Consider the following 17513-nt stretch of genomic DNA (forward strand, 5'->3'; position numbering starts at 1 on the left):
TGTCAACATTCTGCAATTTAAAGCGAATTGTGGATCAGCATTATACTCTCTCGTATATCCCATAGCAGCCACTTGTTTCTTCATATTTTGTGCCAAATGGAAAAAACATCCATTGATGTCGACGCCTGGAAAACAATCTTCCATTGCCTTAAATGCCGCCTGTTCGAAATCGCAATGGATTGCTCTGGGTTGCAAATTTGGTACAATTTGTCTGATCAATTCAAACATACGGGTATATGTGGATCTTGTTTTATTCGGCAGCATGGCATAAAATATTGGATGGACTCCATTATATTTTGTGGCCATAACTGTGTATACTTGTAAAAATAGAGATGGTGCTATAGCAAATGTACCGTCACCATACCACACATCTGAGGTCTGTAGATGTTGCAGCCACGATTCTCTCCCGAAAATCAAAATTCTTTGCAATCCTTCTCCATCATCTGCTAATAAAAAATTTTCTTCTACACCATCTTGTAACGTGTAAACACGATAAGACTCGGGAATTACTAACTCTTCAACAGTTGTCGGATTTGATGGGGCTGCATGAACTTCGTTACGTTTTCGTCTGATGAATTTTCTCATCGCGCCAGTGTTTGGGAGCCGACCATGACAAGCTTGACTTGTATTTCTCAGGCACTCATTGATTACCACTATTGTCCCTTCGTTTGTTTCTGTAGCACGCTTTTTCATTTTTGTAACAACTTGTGCTACTTCCACGTCCATCGCCGAGGAGTCGTGAGTGTGAACATTTACTTTCTTGATGGCTTCACCATCTCTTGTATGTATTCTTGCTTTGCACGTTTGTTTCCTCTCACACCTCCAAAATTTTAGGGATTCATCGCTTTTACTAACAGCGTCAAAAACATACATGAAACCATCAGTGGTAAATTTCTCTCTTCCTCTGGTCGATAAAATTTTTCGTTCCATAGCTTAAAAATTCTTCGTCTGTATATCGTATAAATACTACTATGAAATATTATAAGACACTACATAAACTCTTAAACTGATCTCTGTTTATATAGCTGTACCCTCAATAATCCAACCAATCAAATCAATAATAGGTAGGTACCTACTTAAAATTTCCCTTAAGATTAAAAATCAACAAATTACTTGCATCTCTCGTTAATGACATTATAATGTAATTTTTGAAATCAACAACTAATTTAGTTTTCGAATATTTAAAATCAACAAATAACTTGCATCTCTCGTTAATGACATTATAATGTAATTTTTGAAATCAACAACTAATTGATACATGATAATGTCATTTGGAATTAACAGGTAATTTAGTTTTCGAGGAAATGTTAATAACATTATTATGTGATTTATAGAATTTTGTATTTAAATTTTCGAAGAAACTGCAATAAATATAGGGATAACTATTATTATACTAACTAATGGTAAATATTTTAAAAGCAGATTCCTTTCAAGAAAATATTGTATAATTTAATTTTTTTTAAAAATATACATTCTGCAAATATTTTTGCTTAAAAAAGATATTTTAACAATATTAAAATTCTCCGTCTATATACCATATAATGTATGTCTAATTAAAGTTGAAAAATGTCAGTTATCATCTAATTAGCTCTGGGACAATTAAGAGAACAGCAATTATTATTAATATGCATTAATAAAAAATCCAATATAGGTATTTGCAGAATAAAATATAACAAAATGTTTATAAAAGAAATATATTTAGTTTATTTTTCTACTTGACCATTAATGTTAAAATTGTGTGACCAATGAACTCCAATGTATTTAAATAACTATATTAAAAGATTTTTTTCCAAAAAATTGCCTGACCAATAAACCTCAATGTAGGTATTTAGTCAACTAAAATAAAATTTCTGACGCCGAAATGGCCGACGCCGAAACGGCCTACGCCGAAACGGCCTACGCCGAAACGGCTCTACGCCCAAACGGCCACGCCGAAATGGCCACGCCGAAACGGCGACGCCGAAACGTCCCATTCCGTTACAAGATTTACTGTTTCAAAGACAGAGAAGGCATTTCATCAATAAAATTAACAAATAATATAACAATCGAAAAAGTAAAATCTACCAATAACGAAGCGTGCTTTAAAATAGTAAAACCACAGGAGACTATCCACGAAATAACTTGCATGAAAAGACTTGAAGAAAGTTGCTTAGGTGACAATGAAGTCCATCCAACAAAATGGACTGAGGAGAGTGATATAACTAAGTGTAAGAAGAGCAGATATGTCAACGAGTTATACAGAGGAATAAAAAACGGAAATCTAACAGTTATATTTGAAGTCGACGTTGTTCTATATAGCATTATGTATGTACCAAATGAACAACCAAAAAGAGAATGAATTTAATAAATGTTAAGTAATACAATATTATTTTGTATATTTTGCATTTTTATTGCAGATTCTTCTAGGTCGACATTTTCTCCATCTGGTGTACTATGTAACAAATGATCTGCTAATAAGTCAGTCCGTTGTCGAATTATACTTCTATTTCTTTCTTTTCTTTAAATTATCACTTACACAGTTTATCACAGTTTTTTTCGCTTTAAACAATATAAACAGTATACACTTTAACTTTGCTCTTATGGGGCCCGGATAACTCAGGCGGTAGCATGTCTGACTTGGACGCAGGTAGGCCGGGGTTCAAAACCCAGCGCCGGCGAGAACATCTAGACATTTTAAAAATGTATATAGGCTCCAGGTCGACTCAGTCTGAATAAAAATGAGTACCTTGGGTAAAACCAGGGGTAATAATAGGCGGCTGAAGCGTTGCACTGATCCTGTTACCTTCCTTGCATACCGTAGACCCTAGATATAGCAGCCTATCCTGCTATAATCCCAAAGCCGCGTTAGCGGTGAAAAACGGGAGACTATTATTATTATATTAACTTTGCTCTTATGAGTGACTAGAATTTAACCATTTTTATCTACAATAATGTTAGGTATTAAATTTTCACTAATGGTACGAGCTATGGAACCAAAAACAATGGTTTAAGTTTTGAATTTGACTTGTTTTTAACTAATACTTTGTCTTCTGCTTTATAAGTTATATTACTAGTTTCCGTGTACACTCTTTTCCTGCTAGATTTTCACTGTATTATTTGGCGATTCTCTGGTCGTTTCTCTGGTCTTGTGTGGTTACTTGTAATCAGCCACAGACAAGCAAGGATGGAGGCAAAAAATAAAAGAGGCCAAGGCTCAATTTGGGCTGTAGTGCCGTAAAAGAAGAAGAAGTCCTAGATATTCTAATTTTTTGTTTTGATGGTTATGAGAATTTCACACTATTTTCCGATTCTACGCAGGATTTCCAAATTAGTAATTCGGTCAACCCAGGATATACGTAAGATGCGCCTATAACACCATATTTCGAAAGCTTCGAGCCGATTTATAGATGCAGCAGTTAGTGTCCACGCTTCCATTCCGTAGAACAAAACTGTGAATATGTAGCATTTCAACAGACGGTATTTTGTTTTTAATGATATGTCCCGACTGCTGAAAATGGGTCACATTCTAACGCATGCTGCTTTCGCTTTTATTATTCGCTGTTTAATTTCTGTTGAGTGGTCCCACTGGCTATTTAAATTCGTGCCCAGATATGTATATTGCTCAACTCTTTCGATGTTTTGTTGGTTGATTGTAAATTGATCGTTTAGTATTGGTTTTTTACTAATTGTCATAAATTTGGTCTTCTTTATATTAAGAGCTGTGTCATATCTGATTTATCTTTTATTTTATTTAAAACTATCATTAGATTGGGCCAGGCGCGGATCCAAGGGGGGTCAATGGGGTCAATTGTCCCCTCCTTGAGACTTCGCGTGGTGTCGTCTTTTTTTAAGAAAGAGATAATTACTATTGAAAATAAATAGTGAGTTTTGTGTCCTGTTGACAACTGGAATAACGGAATGAAACATAAAACAGAATTCCTTCTCCAAAGTATGTGTTCTCGGTCTTACTGTATGGTATCGAGTCTGGACTGTAAATAAAATCGATCTACCTAAATCGCCTTGAGGCTTTCGAAATGTGGTTCTATAGAAGAATTTTAAAAGTATCTTGGGTGAAGAAGATTCGAAACTCCACAATACGTCTCAGCAACACTACTGAGATTATAGAAGGCATCAAGAAGAGAAAAGTGAAGTATTTTGGACATATAATGAGAAGTTTCAAATATAGGTTGCTACAAAATATTATGCAAGTGAAAATAGAAGGCAAACGCAGTCCAGGACGAGAAAGTACTTCGTGGTTGATTTAGGGTGGCCGTGAATAAAATTAAGATAGCTATGATAGTAACCAACGTTCTGAAAGCACATGGTAAATGAAGAAAAATAAAGTAACAGCCCATACCGAAAAAGAATCCTGCGTCCGCGAGTGACGAGAAAATTTTTATTTCATTGCCCCCTCCTTGCAAGGTTGCTGGATCCGCCGTTGGATTGGGCAACTGTATTAGAACCCCAAAAAGAAAGACCATATCGAAGATCAGACTCGACCAAGGAAAAATAATATGTTAATTTGGAAGATGCTAAATTGCTTTCCTTCCAAATAGATCTTATTGCCTAGCAACTTGAGACTAGCTTCTTGCTTAACAAACCGATATGAAATGACCATTTTAGATTGGTGTCTAAAAAAATATCAAGAAATTGTACAGAATCAACGTTACTGATCTGGCTGTTATTAAGAAACAAGGGTTGAAGGGCTACATTAATAGGATCATGCTACTGTCTTAGCTACGTTAAAAGAAAGTAAATTAGAGTAGGACCAGGTTTTTATTGCAATTAGATTAGAACTTATAGTTGCATGAACAGTTGCAATATTTGGGTTGCTCCAAATGATACTAGTATGTATCATCAGCAAAAATAAAAAATTTTTATCGATTTTTAAATTAGTGATAAACCATATGGAGAAACAAATATCTGACCATGGAAAGCAAAATAAAAGTATACAAGACAACAGTAAGACCTATCCTAACATATGCAGCGGAGACAAGGACCGATACAAGAAAGACGAAACAACAAATCAACAATATCGAAATGAAAGTATTAAGATCAATAGCGGGCATATCATTAAGAGACAGACAAAGCAACAGAAGTATACGAGAACGTTGCAAAATTCAAAATATTAACAGGTGGATAAAAACAAGAAAGAAAAACTGGAACGAACATGTAAACCGAATGGAACCAGATAGATTAGCGAACATCTGTAAAAACAACAAGCCGTATAGCAGAAGACCCGTTGGAAGGCCGCCGAAAAGGTGGAAAGACAATGTACAGTCAACAACAACTGAAACAGAATAAGAGGCAGACAAACAGGAGTAATCCTAGTCGCACGAAGAAGAAGAAGAAGAAGAAGAAGAAGAAGAAGAAGAAGAAATTAGTGATGTCATTATTTATAAAGATAAGGAAAAGTAAAGGACCCAATAGTGAACCTTGTGGTACCCTATATACAATGTTTTTGAGATTAGATAGAATGAGTATCATTTTGATCTAACCATTTGTTTCCTCTTATCCAAGTAAGATTTGGGCCAATTCAAAGAAAAACCTCAAATTCCTTAAAAATTTAGTTTTTTTATCAAAATGTCGTGATTTACACAACCAACAGCTTTGGAATGGTCACAAAAAAGTGGCAAAGTGGGAGTGTAAAGTTTATTGTTTAGTTTTTAGTAAACCTCATGTAGTACAAAAAACAGTGGTACATTTATTAGTAAAAAGTCTAACTGATTTCGTGATATAATTATTGTTTTCAACGAGAAAGAACATATTATGTCGGGCTATTTTGAGTTCCAAATTATTTTGGTGAGTACCGGTAGTAAGGAAGAGCCCCCTTATGAAGAGAGCCCTCTATTAACCTTTAACTACCCGCGTATCAAGTTATAACATAACTACACGCGTGGCGTACTTTATACGCCACAAGAAAATACACTTAAAAACAGCGGATTTGTTTATTTTTTTTTTTTGAAAAAATACATTTAGTTGTTTGTTATAAACCTTATTAGGCATTAGTGAATACTTAAAGTTCCTTCTCAGTAAGCCAATTCGGATTTATAACTGGAATCATGGAATAACTGGATTCCATGATAAATAAAATTACTATTAAAAAATTTTTTGAAATGTGAATTTTTACATGAGAAAAGTATTGTTTATAAAGAAAAATATATTTTGTGCCACAATGACTAAAAAACAATTGAATTATGTACTTATATTACTACGACTTATATTAATATAATCGTGGCGTATATTGTCAACCACCGGAAACAACAAATAATAAACTGTAAATTACGATCCTCCCAGAACGCCGATTATAACGAAACTAAAACCAAATTGTAAAGCACATTTCAGTGATAGGTTAGAGAGATAAACAAGGTCAAAAATTAAATTTTTAAATATATTTGCAGAAGAATTCTTATATTTGGCGTACAAAATACGCCAGCGCGTGTAGTTAAAGGTTAATAATGGAGGTATTTAAGCACTCTGGATATTTACCTTTTTTTCCTGAGATGTCAAATACACCAAAACAATAAATATGTAGATATGAATTCGAACTTCTAATAATCATCGTTTTATTGACCTGTGACATTTCAGACTTTGAAAATAATCAAACAAATGATAAAATACATTCAACAGAATTATTGTTCTTAAAAAAGGGAACTCATGATTAAAAATGAAAAATTTGTACATAATTTTCTTTGTGGCTATTATTTTAGTTGTGGTTAAAAATGTGGAACCAGGTAAGTGAAATTGTTAAAACTGTACACATTCTTCAACACATTAGCTCTCCATATCTTTGAAAAGGTAGCAGAATTTACTTATTTACAATCCCTAGTATTCCAAAGTAAAAATATAAGTGCAGAAATAAATGGCAAATAAGCAAAAAAATCGTATGTACCCATTTGACGACATTAAAATGTGATAACCTTGAATTATCCACGTATATCTGTCCATCCATCCGTAAACTCTAGTCCTACGTTATTGGAACAGATAATAATGGCCAGTGAGGTGTCCAATGAGCGGTTATACCCGAGATATGGTCTTCTTCTTCATTAGTCCATTTCTATCCAACTTTGGACATAGGCCTTCCCCAAATCTCTCCATATTTGTCTGTCCTTGGCTGCGCTTTTCCAGTGAGTTCCTGCAGCTTCTACAATATCATATTTCCGTCGCATCTGAGGTCGTCCTCTACCTCTCCTTTCTGTACACGGTCTCCAGTTTTGTATTTCAGCATTCCATGTTTTGTCTTCCTGTCTCGCATTGAGACCGGCAAATCTCCACTTTAACTCTGTTATATGTTCAGTTACATTTTTTACTTTTGTTTTCTCTCTTATCCATTTGTTTGATTTTCTTTCAGTTTTATTCCCAGCATGGATCTTTCCATTTTTCTCTGAGTTATTTCTATTTTGTTTATGTTGGCCTTTGTTAATGTCCATTTTTCTGAGCCATACTTCAAAATGTTCAGATACATGGGTTTTTAGGTATTGTTGTATTTTTGTGCTTTTTAGTATCCATCTTAACTTTCCAAATGCTGCCCACGCCAATCTGATTCTTCTTTGTACTTCAATTGTTTGGTTCTCTTTACTAACTTTGATTATTCAACCCAGATATATGTATTCGTCAACAACCTCAATATTTACATTATTTATATTTGGATTCAGCAGCCCAAAATACATAGAATGGAAGAAAACCGAACTACCCCAAAACTTTCCTAGTGAAAACACAATTTTATTGAATTAAGGTCCTTTTTTGATGGTTACGTTGTGATTGAAGTGGTAATTTAAGTATCTGTTGGTGTGGGTTGCTTTTCCGTAGACTTTGGTTACATATCCTGTGTCTTCTGATATAACTAGTACATCCAGAAAAGGAATTGATTATTGTTTTCCGGTCCCAGGATCAACTCGATGAATTCTTCTTTATTGTTGAGGTCCATCAAAAATTATTTAAATGCTTCTGGTCCGTGAGACCAAATAAGAACATTTTATCTACTTTACCACATTATGGGTTGTTTATCTGTGTACTGTGTTGTGTTCAACAGCTTCCATGAATATATTAGCTAACAATGGAGATAAGAATGAGCCAATAACTAATCCGAAATTTTGTTTATAGAAGTTACGGTATACGGCAAAATAAACAGTACTGAATTTCGTATGCCTCAAATTTGTATGTCCAGGCGCCGAAACGTACTGAGTGGTTTTCGAACGTCGTTTTAACGTGTGTGAATGTCGTGATAATGATAGGTGCTTCAGAATGGTTCTCAGTTTTGCAGATAAAAATTTGATGGCTGAGTATAATTTTTTTCATTTTTTTTTCCTTTTTTAATACGGAAAAGGTAACGAAAACGGTCCAAGATTAAAATTAACAATGGTTTCAGCAGGACGGGACAACCTTTCAAATACCAGGTGGTCTCTTCGAATAGTGCTCTATCATTTTTGGAGTTTCCACTCACCAGAACTAACGCCACCAGAGGCGTAGATATGGGGAATGCTGAAGGAGTCAGACATATCCACCGCCTGCCATTTCGGAATTGCGAACTAGAATTAAAAATTTCTTCGTGCCAGATTCAGTTGCGGATCTATAAATTTGCCTTGGGAGAGGAAATTTGACTTAGGGGAACTTGGCCAATGAAAAACCAACCAAAAGACATAAAAAAATATAAACTTGGATTACATTAAAGACATAAATAATAACTTATAGGCATTAAGGTCCCTTAATTTTCCTAACTAGCGTGTTTATTGGGTGGAATATGTCTTTCTGTGGTTTCGGTTTCATGTCAGCTAATATATTTTTAGGTTTGAACAATTTTCTGTTTGGTCCTCTGGCCTGGATGCCCTCTGAACAGTGGCCAGACGGCATCTTTATCATCTGTTTTATCCGCAACGCCTCCGTCGTGAATAATGTTTGTGATTTAAGTGATTTTTTAATATATTATAGCCTTATTCTTTAATAATATCGTTGTAATAGCATTGTTGCTAAAGAGTTAAATTTTCATTGTATACCGGGTGTACAAATCCAACTGTGACTTTTTCTCAAAGTTCGCATCACCCTGTGGAATATTCTAGCATCTATAAAATACTGAAAGTAAAATCAAACTATAGCCTCGTGTTTTCTCAACATTTTGTTTTTTGATTCATTCGCTTATGTTGGATAATAAAAAAAGTTAGGTACCCAGCTAACATTGTTCGTATATATGACGTCAAACAAACGTCAAAATTTTGGTAGAAGTTACGTCAAAAGTTACATCAAATTTTATCTGAAATATACGTATAAAAGTCACAGCGATGTTACGTAACAGTTTTACGTAATTTCTACGTAACCTTTTTAACGTCACAAAAACGTCACTTTCTAGTTGAATTTTCGGTATAAATAATATATAAGAAGGACTTAAAATTATTGTGTAAATAAAACTACATACATGATGCTAACACATTTATTAAATATTTGAAATAAACATTTATTATATATTTGACTTTTATTTGAGAGGAAGAGACAAAATGATTAATAGCTACTTTATATAATTCATAAACATACCCTTAAAGTAATCTTCATTCTTAAAGTGTAAACTGCACACTTTCATATAACGACTAGGCTGCTTTTCCATCTTTAGAAGATATTTCCATACATTTCGTTTTTCAACTAAACTGCCATTGAATAGAATTCTATCTTGTTTATCCTTTTTAGGGAAAGAATGAAACGATAAATTACTATTACCTACGCTTTATCCAAGAATCACATTGAGGCACACAACAATCATAATTCGATTTTTTTGCCATAACTCAATAAAAACAAACGCTATTTTAAGCACGGACATGTAAGGTTATGCAGTAATGTATATAATGTCTATTGGAAAGGTTCGAAATAAATACGCGATGGCGCTGCAATCTTAAACGAGATTGCCACGGTGGCAATGCCACCAAAAAGCCACGTTTTAGGGACGAATAAATTCATACGTATTGAATACCTACCAAAGAGCCACGTTTCAGAAACGAATAAATACATCCTTATAATATACGTGTTAAAATTTCGTATCACTAACGTAATTTTTTTGGTAGATGTTAAGTAACAATACAAAAAAACCTAAATTTAACGTTAAGGTAACGTTATCTTGCTAGCTGGGTACATTAACAACTAGCCATGTTTTTCATCAATACAGGGTGTTTTTAAATAAGTATGGCAAACTTTAAGGGGTAATTCTACATAAAAAAATAATAACAGTTTGCTTTATAAATGGTATGTCTGCAAATGCTTCGTTTGCGAGATAGGGGGTGTTGAAATTTTTCTTACAAACTGACGATTTATTATTTGCTTTAAAGCCGGTTGAGATATGCAAATGCAATTTGCTGGGTTTTAAGACGTAGTTGCTGTACATTTTTTCACGTACAAGTAAGAATTTAATATTCACAATTGGAGCGCATACGGGTAATATGACGGCTCATATTAACCGTATGCGCGCCAATAGTAAATATTAAATTCTTACTTGTATGTGAAAAAATGTTCAATAAATACGTCTTAAAACCCACCAAATTTCATTAGCATATCTCAACCGGTTTTAAAGCAAATAATAAATCGTCAGTTTGTAAGAAAAATTTTAAAACTCTCTATCTCAGAAATGAAGCATTTGCGGACATAGATTTATAAACCAAACTGTCATTATTTTTTCATGTAGAATTACCCCTTGAAGTTTGCCATACTTATTTAAAAACATCCTGTATTGATGAAAAACATGGCTAGTTGTTAAAGTACCTAACTTTAAGCGAATAAATCAAAAAACAAAATGTTGAGAAAGCATGCGGCTATAGTTTGATTTTAATTTCAATATTTAATAAATGCTAGAATATTCCACAGGGTAATGTGAACTTTGAGAAAAAACACAGTTTCATTGGTACACCCGGTATACAATGAAAATTCACATATTTAGCAACAGTATTCTTACAGCGATATTGTTAAAGAATAAGGTTATAACATATTAAAAAATCACTTAAATCGGACAACAGGTTTAGAAAATTCGAGGCATCAAAAATGACCCATTTTTAAGGTGTGCTGTTAATTTTGCACCCCAGTGTATTTTCCTGCATTTCATATTAAGAGGATGGGTACGTATTTTAGGCTGCAATGCTATTCAAATGGGGATTCATTTTTTTCGAATCCTGACAAAACTAATAAGTATATTTGAAAAATTTAAAGGCAGAATGAAAGATTACGTTATTAGTAAAGACCGGATTATATGTTTTTTGCATATCGATAACCATCAAAGATACAATCAAACGCTTCAGGATGTGGACGAATTATGATAATTAAAGGCGTTTGACACTAATTTAATTTTACATATTTAGAATATTTTCGGTTTTTTAACATATTTTGATGGTTTGAACATATTTTCGACCGTTTGACATATTTTGGCATATTTTTAACATATTTTGGCATATTTTGACATATTTTTGGCTGTAAACAGCTTGACACAGTTAACCATGTAACAATGGTTAGGTTTATAAATGATGCTTTCATGAACTTTTTCCTTCCCGACATTGTTCCAACTAACAAAATCTTGCTTATGGTTTCCGATGCTGCGTCATACATGGTCAAAGCTGGCCAACAACTAAAAGTTTTATATCCCAATTTAATTCATGTGACGTATTTGGCGCATGGTTTAAACAGAGTGGCGGAAGAAATTCGAAATTTATTTCCTACATTTAACCTTCGGATGACCAAGCGGGGAAATTGTGACCCCAGCGTTTATTTTTCTTTAATAAATTCAAAAGTATTTTCAATTTTTAACTCATTTTTTTATTTGACTTTAATATCATTCTAGATATCCTCGTATTTTGAAATAAAAAAAAATTCCCTATATTTTACGAATAAAAAATATATTCTGAAGTTGATGTTTAGTAAATACCGTCTATTATGTGTAATTCCAACTAGTTTTACGCTAATGACGTCGAATTTGCAAAGTAACAAGACACTTACTCAACATACACACTACACGTGACACTAATACTCATGTTGTGACTGGCTTAATGACATAAAGTCCATGCCAAAAAAATTAAAAGACTTCATTTTTTTGTTAATTGTCATTTTTGACATTTTTGACCTGGGGTCATTTTCATCCAACCTTGGTCCTTTCATCCAACCTTGGTCATCCGTGTAACAAAAAAAGGTTGGTCATCGGAAGGTTAATAGTTTAATTAGCAACGTGAGAAAAATATTTTTAAAATCGCCTTTAAGGATTCAGATACATGAAGAAAAATTACCAAAAACTCCTTTGCTACCGGAGCCTATAATCACAAGTTGGGAAACATATTTAAAAGCTGCCTGTTTTTATGCGGAACATTTTCTCCCTATAAAAGAACTAATTTTATGTTTTGAAGAAACAAATATTGGTGCGATTTCAAAATGCAAATCAATTTTAGAAAACAGATCACTGCACAATGAGCTTTGTTTTATTAAATCGAATTATGAATTTGTTTATAAAACCATCCGCAATCTTGAAACTGAATCGTTTCCACTACAAGAGTCTCCTAATTTAATTCAGAAATTTAAGGAAAACGCTGAAGAAGTTTCTGGAAAAATTGAATAATCAATAAATAAAAAATGAATTGAAACTTTACAGAAAAATGATTTAAAATTATTATTACAGGAAGCAAACCAAATTATTTGTGGCGATCTTGATGTTAATACCAATTTAAATGCGGAGATTTTTAATGTTATAAAATTTGCACCAATCACATCAGTTGATGCTGAACAAAGATTTTCAACACACAAATTACTACTAACGTATAGGCGACATAATTTTACTATTGAAAATATTGAAAAACATTTGATTGTGAATTGTTTTTATAAGAAGGAATAAAATGTAGAAACGTAAGTAATAGTAATAGGTACTAGATAGGTATACATTGGTATTAGTATAAGAGCTGTGAGACATTTTTGAGTAGGTATTTTAGGCAACCTGAAAATTTTTCAGGTGACTTTTCTATGATAGCCTAATACAAAAATGCCGGTCTGGCTGGAGGGTAGCGGTTATTTTCCCCAAAAATCCCCCCCCAAAGTTAAAAAAAGGGCAAAAATTGATATTACAAAAAATACCATTGACGTGACTTTAAAGTAAATTTAAATATTCAAATATAAAGAAAATAAACAGACCAGGCGATTTGAGGGCGATTTTAACTCTGCAAGATACTTGCATGGGCGTCCCAGGATTATTTTCAGGGGATGCATCTGAACTTCACAAGATTTCATCTGAATCTGTACATACTATTAACGAGTATAAAATATACAACTATACATGCATAGCTATGTACACTCCTTCCGGGCAGGGAGGTGCAATTGTTATTTTGACAGGGTATTTTTTAATATTAAAAATAAATATTCTAAAAAAGACAGGTTTTTTTTGGTGAAATTTTCCAACTGCCATGTGATCAAACAAATTACGGGTGCATATAAATGAAAAGCGCTATAGGTAAGCACCAGTGTGAGAAAGAGCGTATACCGATAGCTGTTTGCGTCCTCTGTTCTAACTGAGCGAGTCCGTTCGCTCGAGAAAAATCACGTGACCTAGCGATAACCATGTTGTTGTAACTTTTTCTTAATTAAAGGAAAATAATACGTACTATACAATACAGTGATGAGCAAGCTAATAACCGGCAAAATAGCTCAAAAGGTTGAAAACATAACACATTGCGAAACAAAAAGAGTTTCATCTCTTTTTGTTTCGAGATGTATTATGTTTTCCATCTTTTGAGCTGTTTTGCCGGTTATTAGCGCGCTCATCACTGTAGATTTTGCAAATATGATAGAAAAAAAAAAACAAATGTATTATTATAAATATATAGGTAGAAAAGTATTAAACTATAGACTAAATTAATTCTGTGTCTTGTACTTCTTTTTCAAACTCCTCATCTGAGCTTAAATATTCATTCTCTTTTTCTTTGTTAGACTCCCCTCAAGACTCAGATTCGTCTTCTACCTAATCTGTAAATAGTTATAATATGTATTTAGAGTTAATTAAAAGATTATTAGTGATTAATTAATTGAGTTGCTACGTATTCTTTCTTTTAAAACCAATACTTAATACTTTTCCTTATATAACCAATCACATCAGGTTTTTTATTTCTTAGTATATGACCAAAGTAGCTCATTTTTTTCCTTCATAGTGTTGAGTATTTCTTGTCTAATTTTCATCTTTCTTAATGTTTCCGCGTTTGTTACGTGTTGTGTACATTATTTTTTTACATTATTCGATAACACCACATCTCAACAATGGCAAGTCTTTCTTCAGATGCGCCCGTGGTTGTGCAGGCTTCGACTCCGTACAAAATGACAGAGAATACGTAGCAAATCAATTAATTAATCAGTAATTAATTTTTAATAAATTCTAAATGCATATTACAACTATCTACAGTTCTTGTAGAAGAAGAATCTGAGTCTCGAGGGGAGTCTGACGAAGAAGAAAAGAATGAATATTTAAGCTCAGATGAGGAGTTTGAAGAAGAAGTACAAGATTCGGACACAGAATTTATTTAGTTTATAGTTTTATAATTTTCTACCTATATATTTATAATAATAAATTTGTCATTTCCTATCATATTTGCAAAATCTATTGTATAGTACGTATTATTTTCCTTTAATTAAGGAAAAGTTACTTAAAAAACTATAATATATAACAATTACTCTAACGTTTCGAGGCACAACAACATGGGTATCACCAGGTCACGTGATTTTTCTCGAGCGAACGGACTCACTTCGTTAGAACAGAGGACGCAAACAGCTATCGGTATACGCTCTTTCTCACACTGCTGCTTACCTATAGCGCTTTTCATTTATATGAACCCGTAATTTGTTTGATCACATGGCAGTTGGAAAATTTCACCAAAAAGCTGCCTTTTTTAGAATATTTATTTTTAATATTAAAAAATACCCTGTAAAAATAACAATTGTACCTCCCTGTCCAGAAGGAATATACATAGCTATGCATGTATAGTTGTATATTTTATACTTGTTAATAGTATGTACAGATTCAGATAAAATCTTCTGAAGTTAATATGCATCCCCTGAAAATAATCCTGGGACGCCCATGCAAGTATCTTGCAGAGCTAAAATCGCCCTCAAATCGCCTGGCTTGTTTATTTTCCTAATATTTGAATATTTAAATTTACTTTAAAGTCACGTCAATGATATTTTTTGTAATAACAATTTTTACCCTTTTTTTAACTTTGGGGGGGATTTTTGGGGAAAATAACCGCTACCCTCCAGCCAGACCGGCATTTTTGTAGTAGGTTATTATGGAAGAGTCACCTGAAAAATTTTCAGCTTGCCTAAAATACCTACTCAAAAATGTCTCACAGCTCTTGGACCATATATTTAGGTTAATTTTGTCATTGTATGTACGTACCGTAATGTAATAAAAGTTCTATACATTTTTTAATGCATATTTTCTTGTTACTTTAAGATGTTTTTCACATATTCCACATATTTGGAACATATTTTAAACTTTTAGGGAATATTTTCAACATATTTTACTCATATTTCAGACATATATATGCACATATTTCAGTCAAAACAGGAACATATAATCCGGTCTTTAGTTATTAGTGAGGGCCGAAAGTCCCTGAGAACTTCTATAATGTTTATTTTAATAAGTTACAGAAGTGAAAAACTAAGAGAAAATTTAGTGTGATTTTTAATTTCAAATATCTCAATCAAAATAAACTTTTTATTTATTCTAAGGGACTTTGGCCCTCGGTAATAATTTAGTCTTTCATTCTGCGTTTAAATTTTTTAAAATTATTTATTAGTTTTTTCAGGATTAGAAAAAAATGGTCCGTGGTAATATTTTCCAAATCTATCTTTTTCTTACAACGCACTCAGTGGAATAGAATATTGTCAGCATATTGTCAGTCAGACACTGACAATCAGTGACAATTTTAAATATTTGATATGGCATCGGGAATATTTTGAGTTGTTGATTAAATAATATTGATATAATATAGGGTATTTGATAAATAATTGATTTAAGACGTGAACTTGGTAAAAAGTTATTTATTGTATATTATTTGTGGAAGATCCAAGCAGAGAATACATCAGGATAATATAATCTGTGATCCAAGTATTTTGTTAAAGATGTTTAAAATTGTAAGCGTTCCATAGTAACAATATATGATTAAAAAATCACTTTAACACTTTTCCTCTTTTCTCGATTGAGTATTAGTTTTTGTTGTACATATAAATTATTACAATCACTGAATACATAGTTAGTGAAAAAATTATCACATTTATTAACTGAATTAATAATTTGCAATTATACAAATAGCAGTTATCCAAGAACATTCAAAAGCCATCTCTTTAAGTTAATGATGACATTTTCAAGTAGAATGACATTCTAGTAATGTTTACATATCCATACCAGTGTGAATTTTACTACACATAATTTGCCGTGTAAAGACAGAAAAAGTAGGGATAGCCGTAAAATATTTGCGAATTATGTACCCATGGCCTTAATCTTTTTGTGTAGAGCAGCGGTTCTCAATCTGTGGTACATGTACCACTGGTGGTACATATCATTATTTGCGGTGGTACACAAAACACAAAAAAATTAAATAGTAGTAGTTAATAACACATTCTAAAATTACAGGTGATACCAAAAATAATAAAAATAACTGTAGGTGGTACATGACTCAAAAAGTTTGAGAACCGCTGGTGTAGAGCATATACTGTTTATGATACTTACTATTTACTTATAAATTTTGATATATTTTCTTTATTAAACATAATATTTATCATTTCAGGAATGCAACTTGAAGGCCACTGTGTAAAAGTTTTCTATAAACAAAACAATTACTACAACATAAAATGTTTTAAACTAGAAAACGACTTTTTGACTATTAGAACGGACCAAAATGACACAATACAGCTAAAAGAATCGGACGAAATAGACAATTGTTACACCTTATTAAGAAACGGTAAAGATGAAAATGTAACTTGTTTAGACATAAGTACCATCAATTGTGTTAGGCCAGGAGAACCTTCCTGGACTAATGCTAAGAGAGAAAGTAGACAAGTTTCTTGTACAAGACAAGAATCCGAGTCCCAATTTTACAGCCTGGCACACAAAGACCTTGTAATATTAATTAAAGAAGTGGGTCCCCACAGGCTCCTTATTCATATTCCAAACTTAAGACCACCCCGAGAGTAGAATAGGCGCAGAAGACATAGTTTAATAAAATTGTAAAAATAGTTCAATTAACATGTATAGTTTTTGTTGAATATATTTTAAAATATTTTGCTTGTTTTCTTTTATTCCACTATATATTATTATTTTATAATATAAAGACATGATCATTTTCTGTTTTTATAATTTCTTGTCCTTTTTTCTAGTTTCAGTTATTGTTAGTATATCGACCCCTGTTTTTTTCAAACTTCATCTCTAGTTCTGTTTCTTTGCCTTGTAGGTGTACTTCTAATATTCCAGGTTTCTAGTTTCCATATTTCTTTTCTATTCTCCTTCGTCTTTTCTTTTTGGCAATTATCTTTCCTTTCCATTAAGA

At 32.7% G+C, this 17513-nt stretch overlaps 1 protein-coding gene across 3 annotated transcripts in view; it reads left to right on the forward strand.

Moving 5' to 3' along the window:
* LOC114349488 (uncharacterized) overlaps positions 1-17248 on the forward strand; it is a 31821-nt gene extending 14573 nt beyond the window's left edge. The window contains exons 1-2 of one of the 3 annotated variants that reach the window (XM_028299872.1): positions 6422-6713; positions 16755-17248. In XM_028299872.1, the coding sequence (XP_028155673.1) occupies positions 6647-6713; positions 16755-17161 (474 nt within the window). In that variant the 5' untranslated portion in view covers positions 6422-6646 and the 3' untranslated portion in view covers positions 17162-17248. Of the gene's footprint in view, positions 1-1977; positions 2376-6421; positions 6714-16754 lie in introns of those variants that run through there. The other 2 variants (XM_050642725.1, XM_028299875.1) reach the window with 2 other exon arrangements.
* Positions 17249-17513: the final 265 nt, after the last annotated feature.

The sequence above is a fragment of the Diabrotica virgifera genome, chromosome 2 (genome assembly GCF_917563875.1).
Source record: "Diabrotica virgifera virgifera chromosome 2, PGI_DIABVI_V3a".
Lineage (NCBI taxonomy): Eukaryota > Metazoa > Arthropoda > Insecta > Coleoptera > Chrysomelidae > Diabrotica > Diabrotica virgifera.